The sequence below is a fragment of the Colletotrichum siamense genome (assembly GCF_013390195.1).
Source record: "Colletotrichum siamense strain Cg363 chromosome Unknown KSG_Cg363_contig05, whole genome shotgun sequence".
In the NCBI taxonomy this organism is placed as follows: Eukaryota; Fungi; Ascomycota; class Sordariomycetes; order Glomerellales; family Glomerellaceae; genus Colletotrichum; species Colletotrichum siamense.
The window spans coordinates 2,147,407-2,168,466 of NW_023501018.1; the positions used below are offsets into that span (position 1 = coordinate 2,147,407).

Sequence of the window (21,060 nt, forward strand, 5' to 3'; positions counted from 1 at the left end):
AACACGATCGCCCATCAGCCGGTGACATTGTCCCATGCTTGCCTTCTCTCAAAAGAGCTGCCTCTGAAATATCAAAGCCCAGCAATTTGGCGGCTGTTCCGCCTGCTGGCGAAAATGACACACCGAGGACTAAAGCGCCTCGGACAGCCTGTCTATCCACTTTGGCGGACTCGCATAGACGATTAGAGACGGTGTAATGACAAGTGGCCCACCTACATTGGTGAATATTTATTTTCAAGATCATAGACGGAGATTTGGGGATGGGATCGTTTGGCGTTTTTCTATGAGTAGGTGACAGTGCGCAACACAGACATGAAGAAAGGGCTGGATGAGCTCATCAGGCACATAGATGACTTGCTGGTTCTGAGAGAAGTCGGAGAATTATACCCTTTTCATTGGTCTGTAGTGAATAAAGTAATTATTTGTCAGGAAATGGAAGCAGATAGAAAATGAAAGACACAAAATCTTGAAGAAAGCTGTAGAAATAGATCGCCATAGAAGAAAGAAAATGGTTGGACAAATGCCGTGGTAGGTAGTCAGACTCAGGCACCTTCTTCACCTTGCTGTGCCAGGCTAAGTCACCGGCTTTCGCGGCAATTACGGCGACGTCAAATGCCGGGACACCGGGACACCGGGCATACCGTCACCGATTGGCTTAGGGAGCGCTTGCATCAAATCGGCAGGCACCGGCCCCACCAGTCAGCCGCACTACCTACGCAGTACGCAGGTAGGTAGTAAGGTACACTGAGGTGTGCTCAATGCTCTGTACTCGGTTCTCCACACAACTAGCTCATACCGCGGAACTTCCAACATCATTCCCAGACGTTGCGCGTTTGCCGTACCAAGAGGCAGACTTCGATGCCTAATTGCCTTCGGATCGCCTTCATCTTTCCTCAGATTCCCTGCCGTTTGTTGCGGAAAGAAGACTCCCGCTTGTTCTTGCCTCCTATTCACCGCTCCTGTCTCCACTGTCAAAACAAACACTTGCGCTCGCTTCTCTATACAACTCTCAACCTTACCTTCGCCATCTTCACACCATCTCTCACAACTACTCACCTAGTCATCATGGATTGGGATATCGACATGGACGACGTGGCCGAGGGCTTCGCGCCTCCGACCGCATCAATCGCCGACAACACTGTGGGTGACCCCAATGCCAGATACCTTGGGCTGCATTTCGCTGATCAAATTCCGCTGCACAGAATACTGGGACCTCTGCCACCAAGCCTGCCCACGCCGTCGGCCTCGATACGGAAAGCGCAACCTTGGTCGGGAACAAGGTCCACGTTCGCGGACTGGATAATCTGACAACGGACAACATCAAGGCATACGTCAGCGACCATCATGGCCCTGTTGAAAGGGTCGAATGGATCGATGACGACTGCGCAAATCTCATCTTTGGCTCCGACGCCATAGCACAAGAAGCTTTGAAGGCTCTTAGCGCCGTGGAAATCGCCGATCCGACTCAACTTCCGTTACTAGAGACGATTCCAGCCAAGAACATAGCATCGCATCCTGAGGCCAATTTACAGATCCGATTCGCAGTACTCTCCGACAAGAAGGCGCCGGGCGCGGCTCAGCGCAGTCGTTTTTACCTTTTCCACCCGGAGTTCGACCCTGAGGAACGAAGACGAAGGAGCGATACAAGGAACAGATACCGCGACCGCGAGGGTGATGATCGCCGCCGCGGAGGTCGACGACATCAACGTGATCGAAGTCCAAGCGTTGAGAAATTCGACGCCGCAATGTACGATGACGACGAAGCGACACTGGCCGATCGCGAGTCCAAGTCAACGCGTTCCCGGAGAAGATCAAGATCAAGGGAAGGTCCACGTGAGAGGTCGTACGCGCAACGCAACCAAGAAAAGGAGCTCTTTCCTGGTCGCGGCTCGGTGAGAGGGCAGCGTAATCGCTCGGCATCGCCCATGAGAGACGACGATGGCGATGCCTCAATGGACACTGAAGTCAGTCGTGCGGACACGGTAAGCAACAGAGAAAGAGCGTCTGGCATCCGGGGCAGACTGGCGCAAGACAACCAGTCGAAGGAGCTATTCCCCGCCAAGGGACCTTCGATCGGCAAAACCCACATGGACCGAGTGATGGATGGCGCGGACGAGGCTACGCGGCTCATGCAAAGCAACATGTCTGTCGGCAACGGGAGGCGTGAGAAGGGCGATCTCTTCAATCGACAGCTCGGCTCCGGCACGGGCTTTGCCATCAAAGGCGCGGCCAACTCCAACGTCAAAGAGTTGTTTCCCAGCCGATTCGGCGGAAATACCGGAAAGGAGCTCTTCGCAGATAGACCAGAGGGGCGTGGGAAGAGACGACAGAAGGCCGAGGATTTGTTCTCTTAGTGTACAGACGATTGGATCAACATGGGAGCCACGGTTTGTGGCGCAGGAGCCAGAGCTGACCGTAACTCTTTGGACAAGACGGCAAACATGCGCAGGCAACAGATACCATAGGTGCGGTAATTTGAGCAAAGCATGTTTCCCGGTGAACAATTTGGCGGTAACATGATATGTCCAGGAGAAAACATATGTCATTAGTACTGGGTTCACATCTCTTCCTAGATGTATATTGTGGCGGAGAGCTCCTCTTCTACCACATAGATGAAGCAGGCTCGGCTTGGCCATCGTGAGAAGTCGAGACGAGGTGCAAAATGTAGCGGCACCTTGGCTACCTAGGCTATGATATTTCTTCTGCACATCTGAACGAGGCGGTCCGGATGTTTAGACGAAAGTGGTCTCGGAAGTCTGGACACTTGCGGTTTCTTCCTGCAGTGAAGTCGAGCAGGCAAAAGGAGGCAGGCACAGCTGGCGACGGTGCTCGCTCCTGCCATCGTACGTCTTGGAATTGAGGATGCCTCTACTGGCTCCACCCGTCGCGCTCGACATTGAGGAAAGTGAGCCGCCTGCACAAGCATTAAAGCTTGCCTCTCAGGTTTGTATTTCCGAACCCCCTCGCTCTGCAGCGTCCATCGCGCCACGTCCTGCATCATCACCAGCCTGTTGGTTTCATTTCATTTACGAGGCCAGGCCTCCGTTGAGATTTGTTCGCGGTAACTAAGCCAGCTTTTGTTCGTGGGATACCACATCAAGCCTTTCACTCTCTCGACCGTGTAAATGCTAAACCGCCGACAGCCAATCGCTTCCCAAGTCTTCGCCATCTACACACCTCTCGGGCTGTTCAGCAAGGACGAGCGCGGGCGACAGTCTTCCTTACTATGGCGGATTCTGAGAGATTGCGCCCCTTCCCTCGTCGCATGAGGTCTGATCTGGGGTTGAAGCGGCCTGCAGACGATGACAAGCAGACACGCCCTCTACCCACCAGCAACATGCCGCGCCAACGAACATCCATTCCCTGCATCGCCAGTCTTGATGTTATTGTACCTGCGAACCCAGGAGTAAACAAGTGCCCTAGCATGCGGTCGAACCGACGGCCTGCATCCCCTCGTCGACTCTCATTCTCGCTGATCGAACCCGGCGACGGTGTCTTCTTTCAGGAGCGAGATCTCACCACTGGCCATGCAGCGTCTCTGGAGCAAATGATCAACACGTTGCACCATGTCATGATGACCAAGCCTGTTCTCGACCCGGTGCCAATTGAGAATAATTCTTGCATTCTGCACTTGCTTGAGGGGTACCGAGAGCTCCAAGAACAGCTGCGTGTGACCGAGAGGGCATTGGCGGAGGAGAAGGAGACCAAGGAGCGTAGCCTCGAAGAGTTTGCCAAGGTGTCATCCGAATGGGAGAAGAAAGAGACTGACTTCCGCGCCGAGATCAAGCGCATGGAGTTGGTCCTTGCCGACATTGCTCCCGACGGTGTTGGCGCGGTCGCCCTCGCACGATCCGGCAGTATCGTCGACAGAAGCAGCAGGTCATCCCGGCTCTTCAAAGCCAGGGTAGAGAAGGCTAAGAGTCCTACAAAAGGTGAGGAGAGCTCTATCGCAGTTTTTCCTGGCTGTCTGAACACTGACGGATTCCGATACAAAGCGCGAGATCCTGACGACACCGCCGCTCTGGAGAATACCCTTGATTCCGACGCGACGGGCAGCCCGCGTCGTACGCATACCACATATCGTAAGCTGACCCGAACGTCGCCAAGTATTAGATGCACTTGCTAACGTATGCAGTGTCGATGCGGCCAAACCTGGACAGTAACGCGGATGCCGATTTGAGCGAAAAGATGAGGAAAGCCCAGTTGAGGCGGTTTTGGGACACCAAGTACGATCCACGAAAGACGCCCGGCAGAGCCGACTTGACATCATGCCACACCTCGAATAAGCCCACAAATCACCATACTCGATGTCACTCCACTGCCAAGTCGCTTCCCAAAGGAGAAACTACTATGCAAAACAACATCGCGGATGACCCGGATTCAGCTAGCGAAGTGACGGTCCTGCATACGAACGAGGATGTGCCGGCCGGTCCCAACGATCGAGCTGTTGACGGGAGACTCGAAACCACACCCACTAAGGCGACAGCGAACGGTCTATTGGGCGAAAACCCGTATGTCTCGACGCAGACTGGCGGTGGCCTGCGATGTAAACGCGAAGTCAGCCGCCACAAGAGAGAATTTTCATTCGATCCAGGAGAGGACGGCATTCTCCTACCGCCCTTAGCAAGCCAAAACCCCCATGGAACCATCGAACAATCATAGAACATGCACAAACGGGAGCGAGGCGGCATCCATCGACCGATAGGTGCAAAAGCCAGTCATTTGAGTTCAAGTGCTGCAGATAGCTGATGCTTAGAGAAATAGATGAAAGCCCAACGTCAGTACACCTGGGGTCATCTTATCACATATCGAAGCCTCACACAATACTGCAGCATAAAGTCCGGACTGCAAACAGGTGGATACCCATGGAAGTCGTCGCAGTTCTCAAGATAGCGGCCCAGTCCGTACGATCTCGTTTGACGATATATCCATTCGCTCAGCGCAGACGGAAAAGGGGTCAGAGCAGTGGAGAAAATGAACTGTGAACGAAATTCGTTGTATCAAGCACGAGTTGGGCTTTTTTGCTCGCTGCGTAGGGCAAAGGAATGACATGCGTTGCGAATTAGCAAGCTACGTTGAGCCGCCTAGTCGCGTTTTCACTTCCCAAATATATTACTGCATCTCCCTGCTATGTGTTCACCAACTTGGATCTTACGTGTTCTTGAAGTCTACGTTGGCATGACGTGCTCCATAACCGAGCGAATACATGAGCCCCATTTGCAAACCCTTTCTCGCCATACGTGCCCCGATAGCTCCCGTCCATGACTGTACACAGTAAACATTGCCACGTGAAGACCCCGTTTAGGTTCACGATTGTCTCCGAGGGCCCTGTCCCCTGCCCGGCGGCTATCATAGTTCAGAGCGGGACTTAGGGCGATGCTTGTACAGGTTGTAGGCTGCATCCCTATAAGACCAAGATGGTTCAGGGGTAAGGAGATTGCTGCGTCTTGACTGGGTGCATTCCGTCGCCGGGAAATTTTGCGGCAGCGACACATGGTCCGTCAACTAGGCTGCATTGAAAGCAGTCTCCGAAGCAGGGACGAACACGGATGTGCGGGTCGGGGAAGTCACAGTGAAAGGCGCGTAACCACGAACAAATCACACAGCTACGAATACTTACACCTAGCAGCCGGCGCTTTACTCGGCTCGGTATGTGTGTGAAACGAATCAAGGTGCATTTTGGTCGGCAGCAACTAGTGAACGCCCCCAGGGACCAAAAAGCCGAAGGGAGACGAGTAGAGAACGCGAGGCGTTTCTCAACCAGATCGCCGGGTAGCAATACTTTCGGAGGAGGAGCGTCAACTGCGCCTGCTTATTTTCCCCTTCCCCATCCATAACTGGAAGTACTGAAGTATATCGTCACCTGTACGGCGACCGCCTCACTCAGCGTCCGCCGTTGCAACTCGAATTCGGTATGTAACCCGCCCCAACCAGAGTGCCACGATGGCGACTCCCACGGACGGTTTCGTAACTTTCCTCGTCTCGTCAATCGGCAGAACTGTTGGAACTCAGGTTGGCCTGCTAGCTGTTGAAGATATTGCGACCACAGAAACAGTGGAGGATTTTCCCAACGCCAACCGTTTGACGGAATTAGGTCCAGGTCAGATTAATACTTATTTCGGAAGAACTATTAGCTCAGTATCGCACGACTTCTTGGTCACTCACATACGCCGCACCAGAAAGCCCTCCACTTACTCCTCGATACTCCTACCGTGGGTACGGCAATACCGAGTCTCAGGACGATTAGACTTCAAATCGGCAGTCGGTGGCTGTTTTCCAGTTCCGGTATTGCACAAAAGATTGACTTGCAGCATTCGCAAACAAGACTTCCTCAACGATGTGAGTGCATCGGCAGTGGGTCTGCGGATGAAGTATGACGGCTCGCCCCAAGACACTAGGTGGCGACAGAGGTTGAAGTCTTGCTTTCACCATTTGAGTTACACGCATCCAAGAGCAACACAATCGAAAAATCACGAGGAATATGTATGTTAGTAATGAGCCTCGGCCACTGAAGACGAGTTGATATTGGGCGTCTCTTTTCAAGTGTTTGTCTCTTTACAAGTGTTTGCCGAGCATACAATTGAGATACGACGAACTCTACAGTTCCGTCTGCGAAAGCCTTCCGGTCTTGCATGTCGGCTGGTCATTAACATAGGTCTAATTTGATGTGGTTCGTCGCACAAAAGTCTCGAGGGACTCTGACAGGCACAGGTACCTGTGCCGCGGCGGCGGGCTCGCGCGACCCGCGCCAGTCTGTATGTAAGGTATGTCTTGCAAAAAGCCTGTGAGGGCAGGTCTGTGGGCAAGAGGGTAAGAGGACAGGGTGCTGAGACAAGGAAAAGAGAAGAGGGCAGAAAGATTGAAGGATCAATGACAAATATGAAGATCGAAACCCCAAGACCAACAGCCACCACAGCGTAATATAAACGAAGAAGGATCACACACACCAAGATACATGAGGTAAGAAGCGCCCATCATCCTGATCCTTGGGCCGGCAACGATGCAGGCAAGCTTCCTCTGGGCACACGTGCACACAAGTTCGGTGATGACATTACAGACAGGCTGGCTGAGGCGACTGTGGTGTGTAATGTTGTATTCCCAACGGGGGAATATGGTTTCGTCGTCCCGGGTTGGAGGCTTATGTCTTATGTGTGTCCGTGATGTCCCACTGCATGCGGGCGTCGTTGATTCCTTGAATCGACTGCATGATTGATATGCACTACCAGCGCACACATTGAACCAACACTTACATATACGGCACGGTATGGTGCCATCGTGTGATTTTACGGTGCTTGCGTTGCAGTTGGTACGCCCTCCGTAGCCCCTCCCCCCCCCCCTCTCTCCTCCGTGAACAACCAGCCAGAGATAGTGGCAGAGACAGAGATAGAAAGATAGAGCTGTATCCTTGGATACGAGGCGCCTTTATGAATGTTGCTGCTGCTTACCATCCAAGCGGTTGCGGGAGGGATGCACACGGTTGAGCGAAGATTGAGACGGCTGTCTAAATCGAAGTCACGCAGACCACCAGTTTGGCAGATCCCCTGACTAGTGTATCCGTACTGGGCTTCGCCGCATCTTCGGGTATGTGCCTTTTTTCCTGCGTGTCTTATGTTGTTCGGACGGGTTTGATTCAACACTGAAGAGAACCAGGGGGGGGGGATTTGTCATGCTGGGGGGGGGGGGAGCTACTCTGTCCCAAGACAGTTTCGCTCTAACCACCGGGTTTTTTTTTCCCAAGTCTGTGATGGCGTCTGGGGGAACTTATCCGTAAGGGACCTATCTACCTTACTGCAGATGCTATGTGGCGTGCCGTTGGCACGGCCTACTAGTGCTCTGATTGGCCGGAGTGGAATATGCGAAGGTTCCAAGCCAGAGACTCCTCGAAGGACAGGCCACGTGACTTACCCAATTGCTCTTCACAGTTCAACCAACCATTAATAGCATTGAGTTGATCAGCCAGCCAGCCAGCGACGAAGATTGTAGGTCCCATAAAAGACTTGGGGGATGGGAGCAAGGAAGACGCTAGGAAGTGAGGCTGATGATGCGAGGCGTCATTGACGCCATGTCAAGGATGACGACTCTGCATCGCGGGTTGCCTGTGTTAAAGGAGGCAAAGAAGTAAAGAGGGTCGTGGACGGTAGAGAAATGCAATGGATGGCTGCCGTTTTTTTTTGTTTTTTTTTTTGGGGGGGGGGGGGGGGGTTTGGTTCCCTCCAGAAAAGAAAACAATATGGTTGGCGTCGCTCACACCGGGATCGAAATCGGGCTGAACCACAGCCGCGGATGTGAGTACTGATATCCGTGGCCAAGGTTCAGGGCTACCCAAGAGTGACGGAGGATCCTTTGCGGTTTGTTCTCCCCTGGTTTGTGCGACCCAAGGCATGGAGGAGCTGAGGGAGGGGGGGGGGGACGGGGGATGCTGCGAGTGACTCAAATTGCTATGTGAACCGCGCAAGGCTCATCTCTTTGGCTGGGTTTCGTGCCGTGTCAAGCAATAGAGAGCATCAAGTATCCAGAAGTCGTCAACGATGACAAGGCAAAGCCTCTGTAGTAGCCCCTGCGGTGAACCCATCGGGTTCTAGTGACGAGGGGGTTATGTTGCGAATGGGCGCAGCTGCAGTTCAGATTGCACCGGGGAAGCTGGGATCAACCGCAGTGCTATGTATGCTGTGGGTGTGAGTATCTGTTGGGTTCTCTTACCGTGGATTGGGAGCCAGGACGTTTGTCTTTCACGACGTCTGCCTGTCTGTGGTGCCTCAACTCAGCTGCACCTCTCACCATCAGTAATCATCAATGCTAAGGGAGGGGAAACCCAGGGGTGGAAAAAAGAAATAACGTTGGTCAAGGGTGGGTAGTTGGGCGTGGGCGTGGGCGTGGGCGTGGGCATTGTTGTGAGCGAGGGTGGGTGAGAAAACAGTAGTAGTATCTGTATCTGTACTTCATTCGGATACGCAGCATGATGATGGGCACCTACACTCTGTGCGGATTCCCTGGAGCGCTCTTCCCTCCCCTCCCTGCTGCACCTTGGCGGGTGCGGGTGCGGATGCGGGAATGGATGCAATGTGGAAGCCCCACTACCCCACTACCCCCCAATCCCCAAGCTCCCATGTCGTCTGTTCGCACAGCTGCCCAATCTTGGTAAGGTGAAATAAAGAACGGATATGACGTACGGATATAACGATCCGAAGCGATGAAGTTGCAGATGCAGATTGATAAACCTGGGCGGGAACTCGTGAGCTCAGCAGAAGCTGCAGCTGCAGCAATAACGACAGCGACCGACGGCGACGACAACAGCAACATCAACAACAACAACAATAACAACAACAGTCACAACAACGGCAGCGTAGTGGTCGGCCATCTCTCAATTCCCGCTGCTGCAATGGTATAAGTCGACGAGACAATATGCAGCAGGATCCTCCCATGCACATACACGATGATGCCTTGCTCCAACAACACGACACAAAGTGAAGGCATGTCTGTCTTCCTTACCTTACGTCCGGTATTTGTACCGTTGGGCTCCGTGTGACTGTCTTGGTGTTGCCCACTCATCCTGACCCAGGCTTATTGGTCTCTTGAAGGTGACTCCCCAATTGCAAATACCTTACCCGCCTGGCCCTGGTCTAGCTCCATGTCTCAGACAGAGTCCAGGGGCAAGAGACAGCAGGCACCCGTATAACGGCTGAAGGGCTGAGTGGCTGACCAGTTGGTTGGCACGTTGTAATCTCGATATGATGCTGCATTTACGGGTGATGAATGGTGGTGATGGAGAAAGACCCACGGAACGTCCCCTTAGACCGCATGCACTCTGCTTACGGCTTGGTAAATTGCGAGAACATGGGTAGCCTGACCAGCCCCTGCTGGTGAGCCTTCCCGCTGAGAAACCTGGGCGAGTCTGGCCCGGCCCTTGCCCCTGCCACTGCCCCCTAAGTATGCACCTGAGGTACGGATAGGTAGATACGTAGGTACTGCATAGTAGGTAGGTAGGTAGGTAGGTACCTTACAGAGTACCTTGGCCACCTAGGTAGTGTGCCATAGTAGGCGACCCACCTCCCCTGTCGCCGCTCATCGTGCTCCGGTGCCATCTGCCTCTGAATCTGCTTCCACCTGTTCGGTTCTCATGCTGCCGCTGCCGTTGCCGCTGCCGCTGCTGCTGCTGCTGCTGGCCGACCGTTGATCGACAGATGCCCATTGGCCCCGGGCCCCGGTGGTAGGTGGGGCGAACCTGTCCCACATCACAGGCATTGTCGATTCCAACTCGTCGATTCGCAACCGTGAACCTGCAGCCCGCCCAAATAAAAATGGGATCTGAGATCCGTCTCCACCACCCCCTTGTCCACGTCCTCACCCGTCTCCTCTCCCATCATCCTGACTTCAGTGTTCCTACGCGCCGGTGCCCGTTTCCCCATCGACCACTCACCCACCAAATCCCGTCTGACCTGCCCAAGAACGATCGTCAAATCTAGCAAAATCCCGTACTTTCCAGCGTTGCATCGGGCCAAAGGCAGCTTCAGATCCATCTGGGAACCCCCCAGCTGTGCCGACACAGGCGGTAGTCGAGCAAGTACGGATATTTGATGTGGAATCACCATGCCAAGAATCATCGCATGTGAGTGAGGTGAGGAAAGGCATTGCAATTTTGGTTCTTTCCCTCTCTCTCTCGCGCGTATGCTACGCCCGTATGCTATCGGGTACCATGTCATGAAGTGTTTGGGTCTCGCACATCGGCTCTGCGCGTATGGAGACCGTTCGCTTCTGTGACTGTTTCTTTATTCTCCTCTGGGTATGTGATGAAAAACACGGCCGCGAAAAGGTAGCGAACAGCAGTAATGATGCAAGAGATGATGATGCTGCTGAGGCCAGTGACGGCAATGACGAACTACCGGGCATCACGTCGATGATTTTGGTATAGGGGGGAGCGGGGAACAGCGTGCAGTGAGCGAGCGTAGGTGAAATTGGGGGCAGATCTTCGATGGGCCGTTGTCTTGGACGAATGCACCGGTGGACAGTGACGATACAGGCGTCCCTCAGTCCCTCCGTCTGTCTGCCTGTCCCTGTCCAGTTTGTCTGCGGACGCGGGCGGGCGCGGTCGCACCATACGTAGCGGCCACCAACTGGACTGCTCCGGTCGGCGCAGCGATGCCGTCGTCGGTGGTGGTGGAAGCAGTGGTGGGTGGAGGTGGTCGCCAGTCGAGGTTGGATGGCGAGCGCGAACGGTCAACCGACCTTTGTGGTCGGAAACGGCCCGTGTGGTCGGATCTACCTAGTTTGGTTTGGTTTGGTATAGTTTGGTTTGGCTGGCACACTGGGTGACTGACGCTTTGGTTGGTGTCAAATTGGGTTGGACAGGCCAGGACCCAGCCGCGCCGGTGCCAGGTGCGCCGTGGTCCTTCGAAACGGTCGACGGTAGGCAAGGTAAGGTAGGTATTAGTAGGTAGCTCTGGTGGTGTAGCGATGTCGGTGCTTCGGACGACAATCCATTCAATGCCGTCAAGGGTGCAAGGCTTCGAAAGAAAAACAGGGCTTCCCCGGCCGGGCCTTGGTTTTCTTGTCAAAGGGGAAGGGAGGGTTGCACTCGCAGATCCTGCTCGGTCCCGTCAGCGCGGCCGCGCTGCCAATTCGTGGCCAACTCGCTGCCATCCGCCTTTCCTTCAGGGATTGTCTACGGGATGCGAACATCCCGTGTGTGGGAGACCAGGGGCTTGTGAAGATCACCGTCTTCTTTTGCACGACGGAAGATGAGCTGCCAAGGTACAATATACAGCAAGGTACAGATATGGAAAAGGACCAAGCAATTCCATATCTGTACCTTGCTGTATATTGTACCTTGGAAGATGAGCTGCCCCATGCCATGCAATTAAATTGACTCTGGACAATTGTCATACCGCCGTCCCTACCAACCACTTTCTTTGCCGTGTGCTCGCTCGTTTGAAGAATTGTCAACAGACGGCCGTGGTCGAACCCTGTATCAGATGAAGTACCATAGTAGACGGTGGACACGCATGCTTCGTATATGCCTCGGGAACGTTAACTACGCAGTACTATGTACGCACTTTGTTCATTCTACCGCCCTACACCACACCACACCACACCAGGCCTGAACTCTGCCTTATCGTGCAAGCAAACAAGTTTGCCTCTACAGCTGGTCCGATCTTCTGTCGCCGTCAGACTCCCTTCCTACTGGCTTCGAAATCCGGCAACTGAGTCCGTCCTGACTAAGCCAAATCTCATCGTAAACTTTGAATTTTCGCCCATGGGCAATTGCTCTTCATGATCGACATCAGCCCGCCCGCCCCTTAACCCCATCTACCTCGTGTTGAATGCGACTTTCTGTCCCGGCGGCTGGCTTGGCCTGACTGATGCTCTGTCCTCCGCCTCACCTTGTCCTGGGCTTGTCTACGCAGTAGTCCGCCAACCGAGGGCTCCAAAATTTGGGCCCAGGGTCCAACAGAGCCGGGGGAACCCTTTCGACTTGTGTTGGAAACAGAGGGCGTTGAACAGAGACAAGACCCTTGTCTATGGCCCTTGTTGCAAGCCCACACACTGGTCCCGTCGATCGCCGCTGACGTGTCCGTGAGCATGAATTTCAGACATTCCCTCAGCCTTCTCTGCCCCCGTTCGACCATACCCATTCCCGGCAACTCCTACTCGAGCCTCAAAGTTGCTCAAGTTGCGCTGACACATGCGTTGGAAACACCAAACATGTCACTTTCGAGCTGTACAGCGTGCTCTCAACTTCACAGCAGATAAAAGTGCATAATCCGAAAGGGTAAAATTCATGTGCTGAGCAATATTGTTTTGCATTACGAGGCCGCGTCTTGCGGTGCGCGTGAAGGTAATCAACACACGCTGTTATCCTTTTCCCCGGTCCATCTTGTGGACCGTACCAGACCCATGCCGAACCATCATATTCTGGTCTCCGAACGCCTTTCCCTCGCTTGAGTTGATACAGATCAAATAGAAATAGAAAGTCAAAAACAAGGCAGCTTGCCTTTTCCAGCACCCGCCATCAAAGAACCGATCCTTTGTCTAATTGCGCCTTCAAGCCCGTAGATTCTTGGTACAGTTTCGGCCACAACACAAGTTCAGATTAGATCCAACTTTCCACGTACTGTTTTGCATTGCACGGCGCGCCAAGTCATCCAAGAAGGGCTGAAACGTCCATCCGGGAGTCCTTATCCGCTGGTACAGGTGAAGCGACAGTGCTCGATACCGGCGAATTTGGCGCCGTCAAAAGATGCGATCCCATTGACGGTAGTCGACCGTGCTCTTTCCTTTCGCTCGGTACATGGAGCAGAGAACCGAAACTAGGTAATGATCGAGGCTGGGAGCCAGTGTCTAGATGACGAAGAGGAGGGAGTTGGAGAGATGGCGATGTGCCTCTGGAAAGGCATTGGGGAGATGTGGTGTAGCTCGATGCGGCATCGGAGACAGTCGAGGCCTCGCCGTCCAGTGCGTCGCTGCCAGGAGACGAGGTTGAACAGGGTGACGGCAGAGGCGATTCCAAGTGATAGAAAGTGTGATTGTGGCTGTGACCATAGAACGTCGGAGAGACAGGCGACGACACGGCGTGCCTTGGAAGTGGGAGTGCTGACGGGTGAGGGTTGAGGGTGAGAGTCGGGCGTGCGAAGGCGGAGTGGCCATATCTTCTGTCGTCGTAGCCAGAAGTGCTCTGGTTGGCTCTGCGGCGATCGTGACGCTTGCGGCGATTCTGGCTTCCGTTCCACCAGTTCTTGACTGCATTATCGCTGCGACCATGCAGACGTCTTGCAATCTCAGCCCACCTCTTGCCAATCTCGCCGACGAGAATCTCTATTTGGGCGCCCTCCTCGGCTGTGATGGGCTCGTGATTAAGTGTGGGCTTCAAATTCTGGTGAAAGCGCTCTCTGCATTGCTTGGGCGTGCGGGTTCCGAGGGCTTGGGCAATGCGAACCCAGTTCAAGGGGCCTTGGTCGCTGACAAGCTGCATGAGATAACCGTCTTCTTGCTGGGACCACGGTCCTCTTCTTTGAGCCATTGTAGAAGTGTGGTGTGGGATTGACTAATATTATGATGGAAGGTTTGTGGTGGTAGACACCGAAGCCCAGAGTAACAATGTGGCAGCTGGGCGATGAGGTCGAGATGTGTACAAGCTGGGAGCAAGTAGAAAGGGCTGACGATGGTCTTGTTGTTGTTATTGTTGTTGTTGTCGTTGATGAAGACGATACAAGAGAGGGAGAATGAAGAGGCTGAGGAAGGTCTTGGATAGGTGTGGGTTGTGTGCGTATATATGTGCTTGAGCAGATGGAAGCGGCGTGGGAGAGAGACAACGGAGTATGAGAGGCTGTGCCGAAGAACGAGATCTATGCAAATCCAACAATAAGATTGGAGGACATGGGGATAATAGGCGAAAAAGAAAGGTTAAGGTTTGAAATGAACCTGGTTTAAGGGTGGAAGAAGAACGAAGAAATGGTGATGGCGAGTGGAGCGTTCTTGTAAACCCACGGCGAGCCCAGAATTGAGGTAAGGAACTGCACCACATTACCTGGGATCGAGTGAGGCACCCTACCCAAAAGCAGAGGTCCAGCTGCTGCGGTATCAGCACCTAGGACGATCCGATAGAGCAGGGCAAGGAGAGAGAAGACAGACGCCTTTCCTTATGGGGGAGGGGGTGAGACTGGATCGTTGCCGCCGCATGTACCATACCCCCAGAAGATGGTGTGGGCCTACTTGACTGTGCTTCGTGGGTGAGGATCAGAGTAGGGGCGTGGGAGATCACTACGGGAGGCGTGGCACATGGAGGTGGGGTGTCGCAATAGCATCGTCCAGAGGCAAGACACCTGGTAAAGGTATTACAAAAAAATCCAGCTCAACTGTATCCGTCGTTTCTTTGCACAGAAGGCCGACATGGGGGAATCCTAAGATGAGAGAACCCCAGAGGCCCAGGTTTATTCAGGTCTAGGCCCTCTGACTGACTGTTGGCCCCGCGGGGGTTTCTAGCACATCCACAACCAGAAGCGTTTTGTCATCTAGGCACCTCATTACCCGTCCGTTCCAAAGGTAGGTACAGACAGAAACCTCTTCAGAACGAGGCTGAGCGAATGTCCAGTCCAGTCACTAACAGCAGCCGATGATCTCCGTCGATGTGCGATGGAGTCGGGCGGTCAGGCAAGAAGGCTTGAGATGGCTTCAGGGCGCTTGATGCACTGCGAACCCAGGTTATGTAGGTCGAGAGCCTAAGACCAAAGCAAACAATGCCTACCAACGTACTGTCGTGCCCAGGTAAGAAGCATGTATCCTAGGCCATGGGACAGATTTCGAGTCTCGATTGACAGACTGACTTACGGCTATTTCCTTCGAGACACACCCCTGGCCCTTGTTCACTTCCATATCCATATCCACAGCCCACCAGACCCTGTCCTTGTTCCCCGGTTCTAGTCCCGGTCCCGATTCTGATCATGATCCTTGTTCATACTTTTGAACTGGTATCCGTCCTGGGCCTGTCCCTGCCCCTTGTAGAGGCCCCGGCTTCAGCCACCGCCCAAGCCAAGCCCACGCCATACACCCGGTGGGACATAAATCTCTGATCTGATGCCAGGATGATGCCAGGATATCGCAAGCTCTTGAAATCGGGCGTTGCTGGACTGACGGATGAGGCTAGATAGCTTGTCGAGGAGACGGTCTCGATCGAGCGAGGACTACCTACCTCAGGTATTAGGACCAACGATTGTGTCCTTACTGTACCGGCCAAGGCCACAGAGAGAGACGAAAGCACTGCAGCGCCGTGTTGGGAAGTGCAAATCCTCCAACCTGACGAAATCAGCCAAGCGCATTCGGGCTGCTTGACGTTTCGATACCTTCCGTGCCATGTCCTGCAATGCCTCTGACGAACAACTGCGGCTCTCTCATGTCCAGTGTGATGCACTGATGTACGGTCTCATTGCCACGGCCGGGGAAATAAACGTCGACGCAACTTCATCGATATGCACGGGTAGGCTTGATTGAAGCATCCATGTCTGGGATTTCCCAAATGTATCTTTTTGAGGGACTTGGGGTTCAAGACCCTCGAGTCCGTTCATTGGATTTGACTGAAATCTGACGTCCCGAGGCTTGGAGTTGAAAGTTAGATGCACGGAATAGAGCCGAAGCCATTTATTTCATTTCAGTTGGACGACCCCCAAAGGCACAGACTTCGCATCCATGCTCGACGGGCGTAGACAGCAACACGCACTGGTGCGCATACTCTGCGTATCCGTCGAGAGCGGGCCGGCGTACGGTATCCTGCCTTGCCTCACCTCACCTCGCCTTACGTTAGGTATGGGGATGCAGCGTGCCGTGCGCCGTGCATGGCTTCGACGCGATGCGATGCGGATGCGAAGTACCATGCAAAGAGAGAAGCGTTGAATTTCTCGTTTCTCGTTGCTCAATCACCACGCGAGACAGTTGTTTCTTTCCGTCTTCGGACCCTGCTCTTTCCTCGAGGAACGTAGAGTGCACTCTCAATCGGGTCTCGTCATGCTGGAAACGGCGACTGTCAAGCACGCTGCGCACCCTGGCCGAAATATCGAGTCCGGCCAAATGACGGATGCAGTATTGGCAGGCAGACCGAGAGAGACAGATGCTCCGGAGCTGGCAGCTAAAGCTAGAGCCTGAGTGTGAGCTGAACGGCAGTTTGGGACCGAAATGATAGTGAGTATGATGCATCCTTCAGCACTCTTTTTCGCTCGGAGGGGCCGTGTTCAGCCGGGGTCGAAGGAGGGGGAGAGCAGACCGGCGATCATGCCGGGGGGCGTGGTACAAGGCGACGGGACGTAACACAAGCAGCGAGCGCAGCTCTCCGCATGTGTTGTGCTGTCTCTGGTGGGGCATTATGATTTGAGTCCGCAATGACATGTTGACATGTCGTCAGAGGAGGTAATGCTGCTTGAGCAGTTGTCAATCCAGCGATGGCCTTCCTGCCTGGTCGTCTGTCATGTTTGGAATTGTCGACAATGCCTTACGTACGGCTGCTCAAGCCGCCTTCAAGAAACACGATGGGAAGGTCAGGGTCTGGACGCCGTTTCTGGTGGGGCCGATCAGCACAATCCGATCTTTGTGGTTGTTTGAGTTGACCAGGTATCCCATGCGCGTGTTTGTAAGATAGGCCAGGCCAGTTCAGATGTATCGAGTTGATTCCGCTACCAGCACGAGCTCCGCACAGAGCCGGGCGGGGAAAGCCTGAGAGTGAGTTCCCGTCTAGACCCAAATCACTGACAGCTGAGTGACGGCTGCCTCGTCCCCTGACAGAACGGGTGGTGGGCGGTCGGTTGGTTAGTTGCAAGTGTGGTTGTGCCTGAGACGGCAATGCTTTCTGTGCCTTTGCCTCGCCTGGCCTCGGTACGTGCGCCGTGGGTAGGTAAGGTAGGTAGCGATGACGAGGGCCTCTCTCGTGTTCCCCGGAAGCACCAAACGGGATGGCGTGGACCCTGGAGTGCGATGGCGCAGCGAAAACATCTCTCACTGCGCAGATCCTGCCGCAGGGTGCAAGATCTGCTCCGAGAGTTGAGGCAGTCGTCAATTGAGCAAAGCTCTCCGAGCCTCTATACTTGGTCGTCCCAGGTGCGTATGATACCTGGGCGGGCTCTGTTTGTTTCGCATACCGATGAACAGTGTTGTATTGTCGATCCAATTCATGATAAAATTTGTGTTGGGTTACAGCCGGAAATAGCCAACCTGCTTTGACACGATACGCGGCGAAGCCCGCAAGTCGACGGCGCCTCAACGAAGAGCAGGACTTACCTTACGGATAAGGTACCTTCCGTTAGGTACGGGTACGTAGCTGCCCGCTGGCCCCCCGGGAGTTGCTTCGGAAGCCCGCCTCGCATCGCAACCAATCATGACGAAGATTCTAAAGTTGGGCCCTGGAGTGGTTCGGTCTCATTGGTCAGACTGGGGCAGCATGGTGCAGCTCGCGCTTGTCCGGGCCGGATTACACCCAGCGCACTTAGGTAACTAAGGCACTCCCGTCATTCCTCAGACCTAGACCTGTCTGTGCCTTACCATTACCTAAGGTACCTACCTTCGTAGGTACTTTGCGCAACAACAAGTGCAGTCATTAAGGTCGGGTGCGACTCGCGAGTAATGAACGCATCAGGTCCGGCAGCATCGGGGTCATTGGCAAGGTGGCACACATCTTTTTCCGGACACACAGCAACTTTACCATGCTGGGGCTTCTATGTTGTTCCACTATAACAATACCCAAGTTCGACGACACTGTCATGTATTTGGACTTGCATGCCCTCCTGCATTGCGACACTCAAAAACGGCTCAGGATGCAGTCATCCAAGAAGACAAACTCGGCGCGACGGCGTTGTGGATGTCGACTTCACGTTGGACGGTCGAAGCTAAATGGACCCGCCATGAGCCACAACGACACATATCTCTGCTAATGGGCGTAGTCGATGGCTAGGCCAGGGCCAGAGCCTGAGCCTGAGCTTTTTGTCTATGCCCTTGCCGGAAAATCAATAGCTTCCACCTGAACGATGACGGATGAAAGACAAGACGCGAGGTAAGCGAGACGAAAACCGCGCAACGGGTGCTAGTCATGGCACTTGAGCCAATCCATCACTAAGTAAAGTACGGTGGCTCGAGGACAAGAGAGCCACAACGCACAGCCGATCGAGCTAGGTGCACATCCGCTTTCAAGTCCGCTTCCAAGCACGTATGACAGATAATGTACAGAGTTCCGTCCGTTGGGGAAGCGGGGAAATCGTTGAACAACAGCTTTGAATGTTGCATGGTAGCTTCAAAGCTTCTTGCTGAAGCGTGACTAGCATCTGGCCCGCGCGCTCGCCAACCGTATGTTGGTGTACGGGCAGTGTAGGCCGGCAACCAAGGCACTCTGACGGCAGCAGCGAATTCCCATCAGTTCAGAGAGCGAGATGCGACGTGATGTGATTGACATTGGCACTGACACTGACAACGACACTGACACTGACACCGACGCGGCAGACGTCCGTTATTCCACTTGGGTAAGGAAAGTCATGGCAGTAGGCTAGCCCCAAGCCTCGGCAGTTCGCATACGCATCGGATTCAACAGTAAGCTTGTGGATATCTTTTCCTTCCAAGGGCCGCCGCAGCACAGACGCAGCGCCAGGAGGAGCAGGAGAGGCGGAATTGGCTCAGGCGCGGCAAAATGTACATACATGCCTTACGGATACCTAGGCAAGGTGGGCATGTAGCAATCGGGGGGCCGAGCACAACCGCATTCGCATCCGCCGCGTCTCCCGTCAATGACTTTTGGTCATTTGTCACAGGCATGCCACTTTACCTGTCAGGACCTCAGACCATGAGCGCCAAGAGCTCACCGAGGCAAGGAGGCGCAAGGCACGGCACGGCAAGGCAAGGCAAGGTCAGGTATGGACGTTATCCCCGGGACATCAACAATAGACGACAAGGGATGGGACGGCAAGCAGATGCTGGCTTCAGTTGCCGAGGCAGTTGGAGATCAAGTGCAGCTCCAGAAGCACTCCTTCACCTAGCTTGGGCAAAAAGACACGGTCCCAATCATCCCAAAGATGGAAAAAGGAAAACACAAATACAATTTGAAATCGGGCTGCAGATGATTGATCCAGCGGGGCAGATGGGCGTAAGTCCAACAGCAGACACGGACGTCGTCTGCTGTCTGGGCCGGCATGCTGCAGATCACAAATGCGATAGACGGAGGCAGCCACCCCCTCATCTCCCCTACAGAGCGTTGCAATGTCTCACTCTCCATCACGACGTCGCGATGCGGGAGAGGGTGCGGAAATCCAGCCTCACTCGTTTGTGTTGCCGTTTCTGTGGATGTTTGACGACAATCAGTTGTCACTTTTGTCGTCGTGCGCCAACAAGGACCATGAGAACCCCTTGCCCTGAGCCGCAAACCTCCACCAGTCAACCAGTCGGAGAGCCGGGGCAGGGTCAACTTTCTTCTGCTGGTCCCAAGATCTCTCTTGCCCTGCAGGCCATGTTTCGTCTTGGTGGACGCTACGTAAAAATAAACCGCGGTACCCGCCCTCTTTTCTGGGAGTGATATTTGTATCACCCAGGCTGCGTATGGAGGTAATCCGCCTGGGGAGGAAGGGGGGTAAATGAACGCTAGTTAGGAACCTTGTCCCTGCCTGGAGCATGCAGTGGTGCCTTCCTGTGCAGAGGATACGGGTAGTAGATAGATTGTGTCGGGTGGATATGTCGCTCCGTCCATGGAGACCGACGACGACGACGACGAGCGAACGAAGGGCCTCCACGCTGGGCGTCGTGTCTTGGGTTGACTTGTCTGTACTTGCAGATTGCCGGGAATGACGAGATTCACCTGCCCAACTAGGCCGGCAATGCGAAATCAATCCCGGCTGGGCCAGCTCCAACGAACAACACTTCATCGCCCTGCGCTATCGGTGTGAATATCACGGGCCAGGTCCGGTCTTGGCAACGGGGGCCAACGTCGGCGCCTTCGAACAGTCCCATGGCTGCTGCGAGCTTTGGGCGCAGGCGAGCCTCCATTCCTAGACAGCATCGAAAATTGCTGCAAAGGCGGCGGCAAGGACCGGAGCGCTGGAAGGACCATTGAAGCAGGGAGTGGACGAAGGACGATGATGGCAGTGGTGGCAGTGAGAGTTTGGGACGAGATGCGATCGGAGTGGCATCCAAGCCAGTCCAGCCCACCACAGCCCAGGGGATGGCACTGCATCGCATCGTGAGATGGAGAAGCACAAGAAAGGCAAAGATGGCGAGGCACAAAGACCATGTGCGGATCGCGGGGAGGCTTGGACACCTTCCTCCCTGCTGGGACCAACCCGAAGCCTGACCCGGGCACCTGGGTCCGCGGCGGCGGGTCCCACTGCGTACAGAGTTTTGCCTACCCGGGCGGCGTCGGCTGGCCCCCTCACCGGTTCCGTATGGCGTACCCACTAGTCCATCTCACCTACCTAAGGTGGGTATGGTAGGTGCCTACCTACCTAAGGTACCTAGGGTAGGTACTGAGGTGAGGCGAGGCACGTACCTCAAGTCCATCACTACCTACCTTACTGCGTAGGTACGGATAAGTGCCCAAAGTACCTGAGGTAG

At 54.3% G+C, this 21,060-nt stretch overlaps 2 protein-coding genes across 2 annotated transcripts; one reads left to right on the plus strand and one right to left on the minus strand.

The window, feature by feature from the left end:
- Positions 1-1,065: 1,065 nt before the first annotated feature.
- Positions 1,066-2,354, plus strand: CGCS363_v008175 (Uncharacterized protein; the record flags this gene model as incomplete). The annotated part of the gene is made up of 2 exons (XM_036640024.1): positions 1,066-1,140; positions 1,203-2,354. The coding sequence occupies 2 exons, from the start codon at positions 1,066-1,068 to the stop codon at positions 2,352-2,354; spliced, it is 1,227 nt and encodes a 408-aa protein (XP_036494179.1).
- A 10,781-nt stretch (positions 2,355-13,135) lies between these two features.
- rca-1 (Myb-like DNA-binding protein myb-1) lies at positions 13,136-14,014 on the minus strand (the record flags this gene model as incomplete). The annotated part of the gene is made up of 1 exon (XM_036640025.1): positions 13,136-14,014. One exon carries the CDS (start codon positions 14,012-14,014, stop codon positions 13,136-13,138), a length of 879 nt encoding a protein of 292 aa, XP_036494176.1.
- Positions 14,015-21,060: the final 7,046 nt, after the last annotated feature.